Source organism: Haliotis cracherodii, unplaced genomic scaffold, assembly GCF_022045235.1.
Source record: "Haliotis cracherodii isolate W230 unplaced genomic scaffold, xgHalCrac1.p SCAF_7, whole genome shotgun sequence".
Classification (NCBI taxonomy): domain Eukaryota; kingdom Metazoa; phylum Mollusca; class Gastropoda; order Lepetellida; family Haliotidae; genus Haliotis; species Haliotis cracherodii.
In genome coordinates, this window is record NW_027266330.1 from 40,961,189 (window position 1) to 40,976,430 (window position 15,242).

The 15,242-nt window shown below is 44.2% G+C and overlaps 1 protein-coding gene across 3 annotated transcripts; it reads right to left on the bottom strand.

Annotated features, from left to right (window-relative positions):
• Positions 1 to 5,737: 5,737 nt before the first annotated feature.
• LOC139447767 (tumor necrosis factor ligand superfamily member 10-like) lies at positions 5,738 to 14,488 on the bottom strand. 3 transcript variants are annotated; one of them, XM_071229259.1, is made up of 5 exons: positions 14,421 to 14,488; positions 7,945 to 8,420; positions 7,730 to 7,766; positions 7,439 to 7,531; positions 5,738 to 7,287 (listed from the first exon to the last, which is right to left on the bottom strand). In XM_071229259.1, exons 2-5 carry the CDS (start codon positions 8,374 to 8,376, stop codon positions 6,866 to 6,868), a joined length of 984 nt encoding a protein of 327 aa, XP_071085360.1. In that variant the 5' UTR covers positions 8,377 to 8,420; positions 14,421 to 14,488; the 3' UTR covers positions 5,738 to 6,865. The 3 variants fall into 3 exon arrangements, with proteins under 3 accessions (XP_071085360.1, XP_071085362.1, XP_071085361.1); XM_071229261.1 differs by lacking the exon at positions 14,421 to 14,488 and adding an exon at positions 8,840 to 8,910; XM_071229260.1 differs by lacking the exon at positions 14,421 to 14,488 and having other exon boundaries at positions 7,945 to 8,601.
• Positions 14,489 to 15,242: the final 754 nt, after the last annotated feature.

Sequence of the window (15,242 nt, forward strand, 5' to 3'; positions counted from 1 at the left end):
CATTCAATTTTGTACCAAACTGTGCACATTAATTACTTGTAACAAGTGACAAATTTTGTCGTTTAGATCTTTGAAATTACGAGTCGAGCTTAGAGGTGTGACTCGATAACCCTACAGCTTAGGTTTGTCTGGGCCCTAGCTGCAACTATATGTCTGGCGTGGCCTGGAGACATTTCAAAGATTCCCTACACAATAACTTCAAAGATCTAGCTGACTAAAGATGTAATTTGGAGTATATTGCACACATACAAAACTGAATTTTGGAAAGACACATTTTGGCATTAATATACTGGCTTTGATTAAACATACCTGGTTGCACTATTCAACAGTCACACAATATATATCCTTGATTGAGTCCATGTAAGTAAACACAAATTAGTAAGTCCTAATGAGACATCTTGTACACAGTGTCCATCTTGTAGGTGCCCGTGAGGCGGTTTCTGTATGATCTGCATCATGATGGCTGTGGTCAGGATCACTGCGGGATAGGCGTTTATACTTCCTTGGTCCTGTGTATGAACGAAATCTTGAGAGATTCGGAGAGATTCCTGTTGTTTTCTTCAATCTTGTTTCTTCATGGCTCGAGTTGATGATTGTTCTTCAGGGTGGTAGGCATACAGAGAGGTTACGGGATCGGGAGTAAGCTCAAAAGTTACTCTACCCGGATTCTCCACCAGTTGTCAACGCGCATGTTGACAGGGAATTAGCTCTTGGGGGAATAAAGGACAAAATCGACATCACTGTCCCGGAACGCTTTATGCACAACATGTAAACAATAAACAACAATTGCACAATGAGCGGAATACCTGCTCTGACAACACAAACACAGCAATGAGCAGACTTTCCAGCTCAGGCGTACAAGAGGTGAGCGGATCTCCAGCTCACCTCAGGGCGTTTCCCACGAGCAGCATATCCTGCTCGAGGTCGTCCCTATGCCAGCACTCGGAATACCAAGTCTGACTAACACCCTAGTAACTGTGTAATGGTAGCACATATATAGTAATGAACAACAATGGACAGACAAAGAGACAACGACGTTGCTTTGGACATATGGGCGTGATTAACAAACACAGTTCATGGGATGATCAATTAGGGCAATAAATGCCATACTATAAAAAAGCAGTAGTTAAAGGGAAGTGATATGGTAGTCCAGGCTGACTGACTGTCAAAATACAATGAAATGTTGGTGAGGATTAACAACGGGGATTAGCGCCTAAAACGTAATGACAATTAAGTTATGGAGACATGGCTACAGGGTAAATTGCCCTTGAAGTCAAATGTACTGCAGACAATAGTAGTCATAAATCAGTCGCTATGACAAAACGATCGGAGAAGTGTTTAACTCTTGGTGGTTCCTATGTGGAGAAAGACTAATACCTATGCCAAGTTTCATTCCACTAGGTCCATCGGAAGTGGGTCAGGGGAAATCTTTAATAAACACCCCTCATATATATATCATCTATATATGTCATCTATATATGTCATATGGCCGACTTGTGTTTTGAGCGGTATTTGCCAAAAAACACTAGCACAATCAAGCACACTACAAATATTGGCAAAGGTGGTAGGGGGAAAATATATGTTTGGTAACTGCATTGAGGCGTCAGTAATCTACGGCAAAGCCGTAAAAGCTATCGCGTTTTTTAACCATGACAATGGGAGTGTGCTATTCATGTTATTGGCTTCAAGCATTCCTTGCACCTGTCTGGAACATTCTTTCCTAGTAGGTGCGTTTTGCCTATAGAGTGGGTGTCGACGTCTGATGGGGATGATGCCACCTGTTTCTATTTTGTGATGATGTAAGTGAGTGTGTCCTAATTCTGATCAGTTTGAGGCAAAAACTGGTTTTTGTGATTGGAGAAATGCATTTTACTTTGTCCTTGGACTTTCAATATTTTAAAAATGCTTTTGGGGACAAAAGCTCAACGACGTTCAGGGATATTTTCATGGTGCATGGCTAGTCGTTGGGTCGGCCAAGGCTGCCTCCTCACAAAGACGTCGAGGATAAAGTAGCCCGGTGGCTGTCATTCGGCTACAGCCAAATCTCCTTACAACGTGGTCATTCTTGATGTGTCATACCAGTGCCTTGTTCTTTCAGTACCATGAATCTTAGCATGTTATGTGTCACTGTCCAACGGTTTGGGTGTGTATTAACAGTACATCGTTCCTTTTATATCCATTTCTTTGTAGTCTGGCATGCTGCAAGTGCAGCAAAAGGTTTCACTTCAAACGCAAGTTCCACTGATCTGGGTAATGTAGCACGTGCATTACTCAGCAAACTGTTGTGGTTGTGTTTGGGCGATTGATTCTCAACCATTTTGTAACACTATTTGGTAACGTTTCTTTTTTTCGTCAGTTTACATAAAAAGTTATACTACTAATGTACATCATCGCCAATCTTTGTAAGTGAAAAGTACATTTCTCCAGTAGATGTGAGTGCAAACATGTCAAGTTGACTGGGTTTTGCTACACATGGTGTAGTAAGAAATGGTCTTTTTTTTCTTTTTTTTTATAAAATGCTTTATTATACTGCTATTTTCATTGTACGGTTTCAAAATCACTTACATCTGTACAGTTATTATGTTTAAGTAAACAGTGAGAATTTATTAACATTCTTTCCATAAGTTGAATTTGAATTCTGCCGTAAAATAACCTCAGCTCTCTGTTCAGAAGAAAAACAAAACTCAGCCCTCCCCCCAAAATGAAGAAAAAAAACATGACTGTACCGGAAAACCCAGCCGCCCCCTAAAAATGTCCCGCCCCTTAAGTCTTTTTTGTCTGGCCGTTTTGACTATGGGTTTTGGGCCATTTTTACTTTATTAAGCTATTTTCACTTTCGAGTTTTGAGTCCGTTCTGTCATGAGGCCATTCCCTAAAAATGGTATGGAATTGTGTACGTGTATACTGTATGAGTAGGATAAGGGGTATAATCCCTCATCGGAGGGTTTTAAGTCTCATAAACAAGCGAAAGGAAGTGTTTTTCTTTTTCTGAAGCAACTTTTTTCAACAATTCCGTTTTAAACACACTTTCCATGAACCCAATGAAACGGACGTAAAATACCTCTTGCAGGAGTACACATGTATTTGAAAAATGGATTCTCAAAGCCATTGTGACTTATCAGCGCCTCTGTGGCCTTGTGATTCACTCACTGTAGATAGGAAGGTTGTATAAAATAAAATTATAAAATCAACGGTATTTTTGTGTGGAGTCGGGGGGTTATATATTCCACAAGTTGGGATTTTATCAGATATAAAGACAATGACTGGACAATGTTTGATGTCACTGGATGTTAATACGTTTGAAATTATTAGGATGAAGTGATATATTCTCTCTATTCGTTCCTTGGAGACTATCGCTTTATCGATGGATATCTGAACTTTATCGTTTATCGATGGATATGGGAACAGGCAATGTATGGATAGTTTCATGAAATGTTGGACGTGTACCTGGTTCTCTGGGTTACAGCGTCATGATCCCCTGGTGTTGCGTTAAATCCCCATATACTGACTCATTATGAAACGGATTCTACAACGGAAAATGTAACAGTTGTGTTTGCTCTGTCAATATTTCCCTGCACTGAGGGTTGGGGACATGACCTCTCAGTTTCATAATGAATGACGAGTGGTGAGTTATTATTATTTATATAACAGCGATTCTGGGAAGTCAAGAGGACAAGATTTTCGATCGGTTTTTCGAGAAGTACAGGATGTGATGGCCGGCGGTCATTACCGAACCCCCATGCAGGAAGATATCCCCGCCAATTGCAAGCGGTATTCACATTTACGAACATGTAACAAGATTTCTTTCATAAATGTTAGTGAATGCGCAGACGCCTAATGACATTACTATGTTCTGAGAGCACGTTTTGTGCAAGGACCTGTGCCACTTGGGGCTTGATCAGCAAGCAGTTAAGCTGGTCAGGTTTTGATATATCTGAAATATAGTTAAAAGCGGTGATAAATGACATTTATTCACTCATGTATATCTAAAATGTCCCATGATGTAATGTTTACGGTGTTCTGGAGCGGGGAGTCCCACAACATGCGATGTATGACATGTGGGGGATTGTGTAAAGATATCGACCTTAAACCTCAGCATCGGAACACCATCTGCCATACATTGTGGCAAAAGATGCTGAGATGGTCAAGCTTTACAGAGCCAAGCATGTAATACAAGACTAAGGTCCAGGGAAATTATTTGCTTATACGTTCTGTCTATTGCCGCATTTCGGTATTCACTGATACCGAGCATGTCGTACATTTATTAGAGCATGAAGGGACCAACAGCACCGACAGAAGTTGCAGTGGAGACTCAGCACCAGTCCAGGCTGAGGCTATGTGAGGCACGGACAACACCCAGGGAGGCACAGGATTGGTTCAAGTCTGTATATACTCCAGACATAGCACTCTTTCTTCTTTGTAAGTCTATGGTAACGTTGCGCTCTACTAGTCACATTGAATATAGTTACTTACAGACACTGACCCACATAGCATTGGCTCACAGTCACCTGACGCACCTCAGATGTACCGCAAGTCGATGTTAATATTAAAGCTCGCCCTGTTCATCTTCCTGGTTGTGGAGATGCAGCAATCAGAGCACATCTACATCATTAACTCTACACAAGACACGCAGGGGTATCGCGGGACACGCGGAGGGGGAAGAGTCGGACGTCAATGATGCCGCAATTCGCTGGGTAAAGTTGTTTCCCTGACAAGGGCGTAGCTAAAGGAAATTAAAATGTAAGCAATCATATTTATCTTTCTTAAACACTCATAACGCTTATGAAACACAACCACGAGCAGGCACATCTAAAACAGAGATATCACGAAATGTCCTTACCACGTTCTGTACATTGGGCTACACAGTTTAAGTAGAAAACATTTTGGTAATGGTGATCAAGCACAGGTATCTTCATAAAATATATATTGTCAATGTAAGACAATATTACCAGTGTAGATTATCCAACGAAACAGACTTCATTTGGCGTAAAGGGCAAACTAGCTGTGAACATTATATGAATGAACCATTAAAAACCAGTGATGACACCAGGTGTTCGCGAAAATTGTAAAGGAAATGTAACAAGCAAACAACAACATGGAACGACACTTTTAACACTGGCAGTTGGTCAGCCTGTGAAGGAACAAGAGATCATGTAATTATAACTAGCGACTGAAAGAACACACTTAAAAAAAAATCTATTTTTTTACTGGAACGGTTTCAAAGTGTAATCACTTGCTTTGGTGCTACGTGGTAGCTACGCCACTGCCTTAGCCGTGCTAGCAGCCAACGGTACAGATTCACTCTGATTGTGTTGTTGCGTTGCTAGTTTTGTCAACTGTCGCTGACTTGGTTGATGCATGTCATCCAATTCCAATTGTGTAGATCGAGGTTAAACAATAAACAAACAAACAAACAAAATGATTTTTCTTGGCTTGACCTGGGTGAAGGGTGTTCTGGGAGCATGTAGCCCTGCACACTTGGTATAGGGTACATGGAAGCACGCCCAGACGTTAGCCCGACAATTCACACTGTGGGACTAGTGGGACTGGGGCGCCACAGTTTTGGATTTAAAGGTATTATCAGTAGTATATGTAAAAGTGCGTTCCATTGTGTGCCGTATACATAGAACTCAAGTTGTGGCAGTGGCAACAATCATACACCATTTTAGACGGCAAGCTTGCATTATTGAGAATGTATATTGAATGAATAATAGAAAATTGAATATTGTATCATATTTATATACATGAACAAAAACCAAAATAGAACAGTAAGTATTTACATAATGCATTCATACACTTGCATATCAACAACTGAGATCGTTCTGCCCACCTGTCTGTGAGTCTGTGTATCTGTCAGTGTGTCTTTATGCCTGTCTGTGCGTCTGTGTATCTGTCTGTGTCTTTGTGCCTGTCTGTGAGTCTGTGTATCTGTCTGTGTGTCTTTGTGCCTGTCTGTGCGTCTGTGTATCTGTATGTGTGTCTTTGTGCCTGTCTGGGAGTCTGTGTATCTGTCTGTGTGTCTTTGTGCCTGTCTGTGAGTCTGTGTATATGTCTGTGTGTCTTTGTGCCTGTCTGTGAGTCTGTGTATCTGTCAGTGTGTCTTTATGCCTGTCTGTGAGTCTGTGTATCTGTCTGTGTGTCTTTGTACCTGTGTGCGTGCGTGCGTGCGTGCGTGCGTGCGTGCGTGCGTGCGTGCGTGTGTGTGTCTCTTTTATAACATATAGTTTTGAATAGTATCACAGCACTGAGCTTCGATATTGCCACTTAGCGTCACACTGGTAAATGTAAGCACGTGAACTTCCCATGCCAGCACACCGATAGTCTGGCTATGAGCAGACATTACGAACAAGACGAGGTCTTACAGGACGTCTTTATGCCTATTCTCCTGGCCTCCCTGTCGGCCATTGATGCATGTCCTGTTTTGTTGTATCCAGAGATGTCTGCATCAAGAATGGCCACAACACTCAACATCCTGTCTGTCAACCTGCTAGCGCATCCCCGTACAGTGGGTACAAAGAGCAGGGTCCGAGCTAGTGGCATAAGGTTTTGGCACACTCGTATGGGAGTCGTTAAGCTCCTTAAGCTCCGCACAAGTGTCTTCGTTTTGGCATAATGGTAAGTGTGTTACCCAGAGCAGGCTACTTACACAGCGGCGTCCAGGCGTCAGTTAATGATCTGGATAGCCGTAATCATGGAAGGTAATTGCACTATAGAGCGGGGATCTGCGGATGTCCACACCTCTACACAGAGATTAAACACCGTGACATCAGTGCCGTGTGAACATTCCACATCTACATCATGCTGATCTGTGTACATGGTGCTGATACCTGCTTCTGGCGTGTACCCAGGTTGATGCACCTAGGTATCAGTTCAACTTGAACACACCCAGAAAACTGCGTGTTGGGTCGCGGTAGATGAGTCCTGGGTGGGACACGGTCACGTAGATCTCGTCCCTGCTGCTCAGCTGGAAAACGCCCATTACGTGGCTGGTGTGGAGGAAGAGGCTGTCACTGTCTTTCCCGCAGCACGAGTGTGCCGCTTGCAGCAACTCCTCCCGACCCCCATTAGGGATGGTGACGCTGTAGCGGTGGACGAGATGGCCCAGCAGACTCGGGGGATGGGACCGGATGGAGGGATCGTCCATATTGACCTTGAAGTAGACCTGGCTGTAGACGAGGTACAGTCCGCTGTGTTCCACCACGAGGCGGTCGGCGTGGAGATGGAGGCCGTACATAAAGGAGAGAGGGCGGTCGGCCAGCCATGACCGCACCTGGGTCTCTGTGGACACTACAAGGAAGAATGATGAGGATTGTTTCACGTCGTGTCTGCTGGGAGCATGGTGTTACCTTTTTATAGTGAGATATTTCTGTTATCACTTGTTTTCTGTCTTAATTCAACTGCAGTAACTGTTAGTTATATGGTAAGGGTGGCCACCAACCTGTCTTCTGGAGGCCAGCCAGCAGATGGGCGCCCACTGTCTCAGCTGACTTCGGGCCCGCTGCCTGGTTTCTGGATTCCTCCCGACGGGCCGCTGGCGAATACAAAGTGAAATGACTAGTATGTCTTTATTGGGTAAACAGGATAGTAACTAACTAGTCGAGCATTACAATTGCTCTGTGGGCAACAATACGTTTTCAACTATCAATCCCGCTAGAACAAAGCTGATATTTAATATATCGATAGGATAATAAATATTTACCAATGACACGACTTTCACTGCTCAACTTACCTATGACCTCTTTCTTCTTCATCTTGCGCTCGAGCAGCTGCAAACACAACACACATGCTATTGATGTAATTGTCTAGACAGGTAGCAGCCTTGTATCTTGTGCTTTCTCAATCCTTATCATATTTAACTATCTTTAAAGAGTTACAGCTTAGACTGTTTGATGACCTTGTTTCAGCAACATGGAGACGAGTTAAGATTCGCAACTAACAACCCACCTTATCAAACAGTATTGAAAACTGCCTGGGTGTTTTGGCACAACAGATCATCGTCCTGTTCTCGAAGTGTCTGTCCAAGAGGTGAATGTTGTCATCCTGCTCAGGGAAGGGCGTGGTCAGAATGTCCATACAGGGGAGACACACGACCTGGTGGGGTGCTGTGGGGTGGGTGTTGGGCTGCAGTACCCCCGTGTACAAAAGCAGGCTCACACAGAGGGACCCCACACTCACACACATACACAGGCCAACTGCTAGGGCCAGTCCCCTGTTCTGGGTGTTGTGGGGCTTCTGACAGGCACCATCACCGCTGCTGACCAGTGGGGCTTCTGAGTCGGTTGTAGAAAACGTTGACATGTCTGATGCTGTCGACGTGTCGGACGAAATGCTGGTGTCTCGAACGAGTCTACTCAGACGTTGAGGTTTTCCGTTCATGATTGTGGGGATTTTTATGATTCAAAGAAATCCTTTAGGTTCATCTGCAGAAGAAAAGAAATCTTCCTGGTATACCATGTCCCGTGTTTACTGGCAGAGCTATTCTGGGCATAAGGATATACGTTGTTCATACACAGGTATTCTGTTACCTACAGAGCTACGCTGCTTTAAGATACGTTTCTATAACGCTAACAAACCTGAAACTTGCATTGTTCAGACGACTGATGTCCTATATAGATAGCCGTGCTTTATTACGTCAGTAGGTAGATATAAGACACATATATCTTATCACATCTGAACCCTAACATGGTGGTACGATTAACAATGACGGACTCACATAAGTTATTTATACAAACATAGAGTTGTAATAGAATGTAAAAAGTTGAGAATCTGTGATGACCTCTTTGTTATAGACATGAATTGGAAGAAATTGTAGTCACACTTCAGGTGTATTAGTACCTACTGCTGACATTGTCCTTGACCTTCAGTGGTGGGTAACGCTGTGTCTCGTGTTGAGTGCTTCTACATGACACTAGAGAGTGATATCGAACTTTGATCTCTCCGCTGACAGCCACCACATGGGAAGCCTTGACATTCAAACTCATCTCTATTACACTATCACTAACACTATGTTTAATATCATTTAAATAGCATAGCCTTGTTATGAACATGTGGACCGATTACATGAAATAAGACGATCCGTCGATTCGTATTCATTTTGGTCGTATTTGAACGTTAAGGGGCTCAGTCGTTATCAGCAGCCAATATAGCTTCCGAGAAATGACATCATATCTCGGAAACACTCCATACAAGTGGAGCGTGCGTGATGGGACCAGCTCGGGTTTTACCACAACCTGTTTAGTTATTTGTTGCGTACTCAATACTCTTTTAAACTCCGTGACGCATGAAAGGATTTCTTTATGATGGGACAATACAGTCTATTTACGGAAGTTACTGTATAACAGGGGGCTCAGAGGTCCTGCTCAGATCCAGGTGTAGTGTGAATCTGAGTTAGTGGTAGGTCTGGTGTAGTGTGTATGTGAGTTAGTGGTAGGTCTGGTGTAGTGTGTATGCGAGTTAGTGGTAGGTCTGGTGTAGTGTATATGTGAGTTAGTGGTAGGTCTGGTGAAGTGTGTATGTGAGTTAGTGGTAGGTCTGGTGTAGTGTGTATGTGAGTTAGTGGTAGGTCTGGTGTAGTGTATTTGTGAGTTAGTGGTAGGTCTGGTGTAGTGTGTATGTGAGTTAGTGGTAGGTCTGGTGTAGTGTGTATGTGAGTTAGTGGTAGGTCTGGTGTAGTGTGTATGTGAGTTAGTGGTAGGTCTGGTGTAGTGTGTATGTGAGTTAGTGGTAGGTCTGGTGTAGTGTGTATGTGAGTTAGTGGTAGGTCTGGTGTAGTGTGTATGTGAGTTAGTGGTAGGTCTGGTGGAGTGTGTATGTGAGTTAGTGGTAGGTCTGGTGTAGTGTGTATGTGAGTTAGTGGTAGGTCTGGTGTAGTGTATATGTGAGTTAGTGGTAGGTCTGGTGTAGTGTGTATGTGAGTTAGTGGTAGGTCTGGTGTAGTGTGTATGTGAGTTAGTGGTAGGTCTGGTGTAGTGTGTATGTGAGTTAGTGGTAGGTCTGGTGCAGTGTGTATGTGAGTTAGTGGTAGGTCTGGTGTAGTGTGTATGTGAGTTAGTGGTAGGTCTGGTGTAGTGTATTTGTGAGTTAGTGGTAGGTCTGGTGTAGTGTGTATGTGAGTTAGTGGTAGGTCTGGTGTAGTGTGTATGTGAGTTAGTGGTAGGTCTGGTGTAGTGTGTATGTGAGTTAGTGGTAGGTCTGGTGTAGTGTGTATGTGAGTTAGTGGTAGGTCTGGTGGAGTGTGTATGTGAGTTAGTGGTAGGTCTGGTGTAGTGTGTATGTGAGTTAGTGGTAGGTCTGGTGTAGTGTATATGTGAGTTAGTGGTAGGTCTGGTGTAGTGTGTATGTGAGTTAGTGGTAGGTCTGGTGTAGTGTGTATGCGAGTTAGTGGTAGGTCTGGTGTAGTGTATATGTGAGTTAGTGGTAGGTCTGGTGAAGTGTGTATGTGAGTTAGTGGTAGGTCTGGTGTAGTGTGTATGTGAGTTAGTGGTAGGTCTGGTGTAGTGTATTTGTGAGTTAGTGGTAGGTCTGGTGTAGTGTGTATGTGAGTTAGTGGTAGGTCTGGTGTAGTGTGTATGTGAGTTAGTGGTAGGTCTGGTGTAGTGTGTATGTGAGTTAGTGGTAGGTCTGGTGTAGTGTGTATGTGAGTTAGTGGTAGGTCTGGTGTAGTGTGTATGTGAGTTAGTGGTAGGTCTGGTGTAGTGTGTATGTGAGTTAGTGGTAGGTCTGGTGGAGTGTGTATGTGAGTTAGTGGTAGGTCTGGTGTAGTGTGTATGTGAGTTAGTGGTAGGTCTGGTGTAGTGTATATGTGAGTTAGTGGTAGGTCTGGTGTAGTGTGTATGTGAGTTAGTGGTAGGTCTGGTGTAGTGTGTATGTGAGTTAGTGGTAGGTCTGGTGTAGTGTGTATGTGAGTTAGTGGTAGGTCTGGTGCAGTGTGTATGTGAGTTAGTGGTAGGTCTGGTGTAGTGTGTATGTGAGTTAGTGGTAGGTCTGGTGTAGTGTGTATGTGAGTTAGTGGTAGGTCTGGTGTAGTGTGTATGTGAGTTAGTGGTAGGTCTGGTGTAGTGTGTATGTGAGTTAGTGGTAGGTCTGGTGTAGTGTGTATGTGAGTTAGTGGTAGGTCTTGTGTAGTGTGTATGTGAGTTAGTGGTAGGTCTGGTGTAGTGTGTATGTGAGTTAGTGGTAGGTCTGGTGTAGTGTATATGTGAGTTAGTGGTAGGTCTGGTGTAGTGTATATGTGAGTTAGCGTTAGGCCTTGTGTATTGTTATGCCTGGTACAATGTATATCTTCCTTATCTATGCCTAAGTACCACATGGCAGAGATAGAGTTCAGTCAGTGTGTCAGTGTGTTTATCTGCAGCGGGCTGAAAGTCTAGTAGGTCAGATAGCTTGGGTATAGGTAACCCAGAGACTGACATCATCACAATATTGACAGTGTTAATGTACATGAGAGTATTGATAAACATATCTCCTTACAATCAGGGCAGTGGTTATTTGGGTTATTACCTACGCAGGTGAACTACTGTTCTGTTTACAAGTATCTGGACACAAGCACCTTACCGACACCTTCTGGAGGTGTGATGTCGTGTATCAGCATTTGCTTATGTGTGTGTGGTATAACATTTACTATCATTGAACATTCGCCTACATATGCCTTCCATAGTTCGTGTTAATACAATTATTTCTGTGTACATATCTTTTAGTTATGTCCCCATATATTGTATGTACTCATATAGCATGTTTATAGTAGTTTTAGAATAACAACATATGTTTATCGTTCACATTCCAACATATATTTAAAGTTGAAGGACAGCACATGTTGAACTGAAGTATAAAAATGTACACACCTTCAGTATATATCAGTGGACGTATTAATGCCGGACCTTTTACATCTATTCGGACGACAACGATTCGTGAGGCTTTTGTGTGACAAGAGTGAGCAGCAATCGCACACACATAGGGTATGAAAACAGATTTACACTGAAACAGGAAACACGGTACTGTCTCCGGAGTCAACAGCTCATTAAAACAATCTATGGCAGCACACCCATTATCTGGAATGATCTCAGCTGGCATTGATAGCTGCTAGACCTTGGCTGGCTGTTGTGGTGGACGTCTGAGTTGTCTCCACAGATGTCTGCTGGACCTTGGCTGGCTGTTGTGGTGGACGTCTCAGTTGACTCCACAGATAGCTGCTGGACCTTGGCTGGCTGTTGTGGTGGACGTCTCAGTTGTCTCCACAGATAGTTGCTGGACCTTGGCTGGCTGTTGTGGTGGACGTCTGAGTTGTCTCCACAGATAGCTGCTGGACCTTGGCTGGCTGTTGTGGTGGACGTCTCAGTTGTCTCCACAGACAGCTGCTGGACCTTGGCTGGCTGTTGTGGTGGACGTCTCAGTTGTCTCCACAGATAGCTGCTGGACCTTGGCTGGCTGTTGTGGTGGACGTCTGAGTTGTCTCCACAAATAGCTGCTGGACCTTGGCTGGCTGTTGTGGTGGACGTCTCAGTTGTCTCCACAGATAGCTGCTAGACCTTGGCTGGCTGTTGTGGTGGACGTCTCAGTTGTCTCCAGAGATAGCTGCTGGACCTTGGCTGGCTGTTGTGGTGGACGTCTGAGTTGTCTCCACAGATGTCTGCTGGACCTTGGCTGGCTGTTGTGGTGGACGTCTGAGTTGTCTTCACAGATAGCTGCTGGACCTTGGCTGGCTGTTGTGGTGGACGTCTGAGTTGTCTCCACAAATAGCTGCTGGACCTTGGCTGGCTGTTGTGGTGGACGTCTCAGTTGACTCCACAGATAGCTGCTAGACCTTGGCTGGCTGTTGTGGTGGACGTCTCAGTTGTCTCCACAGATAGCTGCTGGACCTTGGCTGGCTGTTGTAGTGGACGTCTGAGTTGTCTCCACAGATTTCTGCTGGACCTTGGCTGGCTGTTGTGGTGGACGTCTCAGTTGTCTTCACAGATAGCTGCTGGACCTTGGCTGGCTGTTGTGGTGGACGTCTGAGTTGTCTCCACAGATGTCTGCTGGACCTTGGCTGGCTGTTGTGGTGGACGTCTCAGTTGTCTCCACAGATTTCTGCTGGACCTTGGCTGGCTGTTGTGGTGGACGTCTGAGTTGTCTCCACAGATAGCTGCTGGACCTTGGCTGGCTGTTGTGGTGGACGTCTGAGTTGTCTCCACAGATATCCACCTTGATATCACCGTCGTTTTAGGAAAGAACGTCTTTGAACGTTCGCTCTCCCTCCGCTGCTGACAATCTTGGAATTTTGAGATTTTCTCCACAGATATCCACCTTGATATCACCGTCGTTTTAGGAAAGAACGTCTTTGAACGTTCGCTCTCCCTCCGCTGCTGACAATCTTGGAATTTTGAGATTTTCCTTGTGTTGGATTCTGAATGCTGACAAACTCAGCGGGGGGATTTTTATACTGTATATGCTTTACATAACTACATTGTCACAAACGTCATACAAAACGTAGGGAAGCATAATTACCTCCATACACATTTTGGAAATAATGCTAGCAGCTGTGTACTTTCCTTTGTACTTCAATTTATGTTTATAGGTGAAATACCAGCATATGTTTATAGTTAAAATTCTACCGTCCATTATTGTTGGAAATCCCCCTAACGTTTTAACTGTAAGCTCCAAATGAGTCCATTGTATTAAGTATCTCTTTCGTTTGTACCATGTACATTACTAACTACCTCTGGTATTGTACATTAACACCATACAGTTGTTCGTAATGCCACAAGCATTCATACGGTCAGGAAAAGAACAAGGCGATGTTCGCCAGGTTAATTTACGATAAGTATTTTTACCACTACAAATACTACCACTGCCAATTCGACTACCACAACAATAACAACTTCTACTGCTGCTGCTACTACCACTACTACTACTACTACTACTACTACTACTATTACTGCTACTACTACTACTACTACTACTACTACTACTACTACTACTACTACTACTACTACTACCACTATTACTGCTATCACTACTGCTACTGGCTTGTAAACCCAGGGGACTCTACCAGCCTGGCGAGATGAGGCATCTTTTAGGAGTGTGAACAGTGGCGTTCTGAACATGAAGCAGTTTGAATACTCAAAGCTTCCAGATAATTTTGTTCAAACCCAATCATTGTAATGTTAGAGTTATTGCTACAGTGCGTCTGCTATTTACCCACACCTTTTCAACACCTAGCCCCCTCTCGACTAGCACTGTAACTGTCAGGTTGTACATCACTGAAACAATGTCATACATAATGTTGCAAATATAACTACTTTCTCCCTAAATGATCGGTACAACTTGGCGATGGTACGTAACTCTCACGTGCAACCTTTAATTACAGCGTTATATTCCCATGTGTGAACGTGTGCCCTGGTGACAGTGACGCCGTTGTCACCTGCCACGTATATCTCACTTACCTGTGGCTGTGGCTGCGGCTGGGGCTGCTGCTGTTTGTGACTGAGATTGCACGCGAGGTATATCATGCTACCTGCCCGCCACTGACGGTTGTCTACCTGGGACCCCTACCTGTATCGCCAGCCAATCGGGTACCTACATTTATGTATGCTGTCTGCATCTATTTATATACATTGTCACTTTCACCTGGGCTGCCGTCTGTAATACAGATATAAGAATATAGTACAAATAATGTAGGTTGTGCATAAAGATGCCTTGCAAAACACGTTCTACAATTTACCCGTGCAAATTACGGCATAGTCGGATTGATCCTAGTGTGATACTTGTAAACGAAAATAGGAAATGCAGCTCACCGTGCATCAGACATATATGGCGTGTGTAGTGTAGTGTGTTGGTTGTCCAGAGTGGTGGTGTGTGTGTTGCCTGTACAGGGAGGTAGTTTGTGTGTGTTGGTTATCCGGTGGGTGGTAGCGTGTGTGTTGGCTGTCCAGGGTGGTAGTGTGTGTGTTGGTTGTCCATCGTGGTAGTGTGTGTGTTGGTTTAACAGGGTGGTAGTTTGTGTGTGTTGGTTATCCGGTGGCTGGTAGTGTGTGTGTTGGCTGTCCAGGGTGGTAGTGTGTGTGTGTGTGTGTGTGTTGGTTGTCCGGTGGGTGGTAGTGTGTGTGCTGGTTGTCCAGCGTGGTAGTCTGTGTGTTGGTTGTCCAGGGTGGTAGTGTGTGTGTTGGGTGTCCAGGGTGGTAGTGTGTGTGTTGGTTGTCCAGCGTGGTAGTGTGTGTGTTGGGTGTCCGGTGGGTGGTAGTGTGTGTGTTGGTTATCCAGGGTGG

Bases quoted from the DNA above. Each gene is read 5' to 3' on its own strand.
- LOC139447767 (XM_071229259.1), bottom strand. From the start codon at position 8,376: ATGAACGGAAAACCTCAACGTCTGAGTAGACTCGTTCGAGACACCAGC. The intron at 7,532-7,729 runs GTAAGTTGAGCA...TGTATTCGCCAG, and splicing joins GAAGAAGAAAGAGGTCATAG to CGGCCCGTCGGGAGGAATCC. The intron at 7,288-7,438 runs GTTGGTGGCCAC...TCTTCCTTGTAG, and splicing joins GGCTGGCCTCCAGAAGACAG to TGTCCACAGAGACCCAGGTG.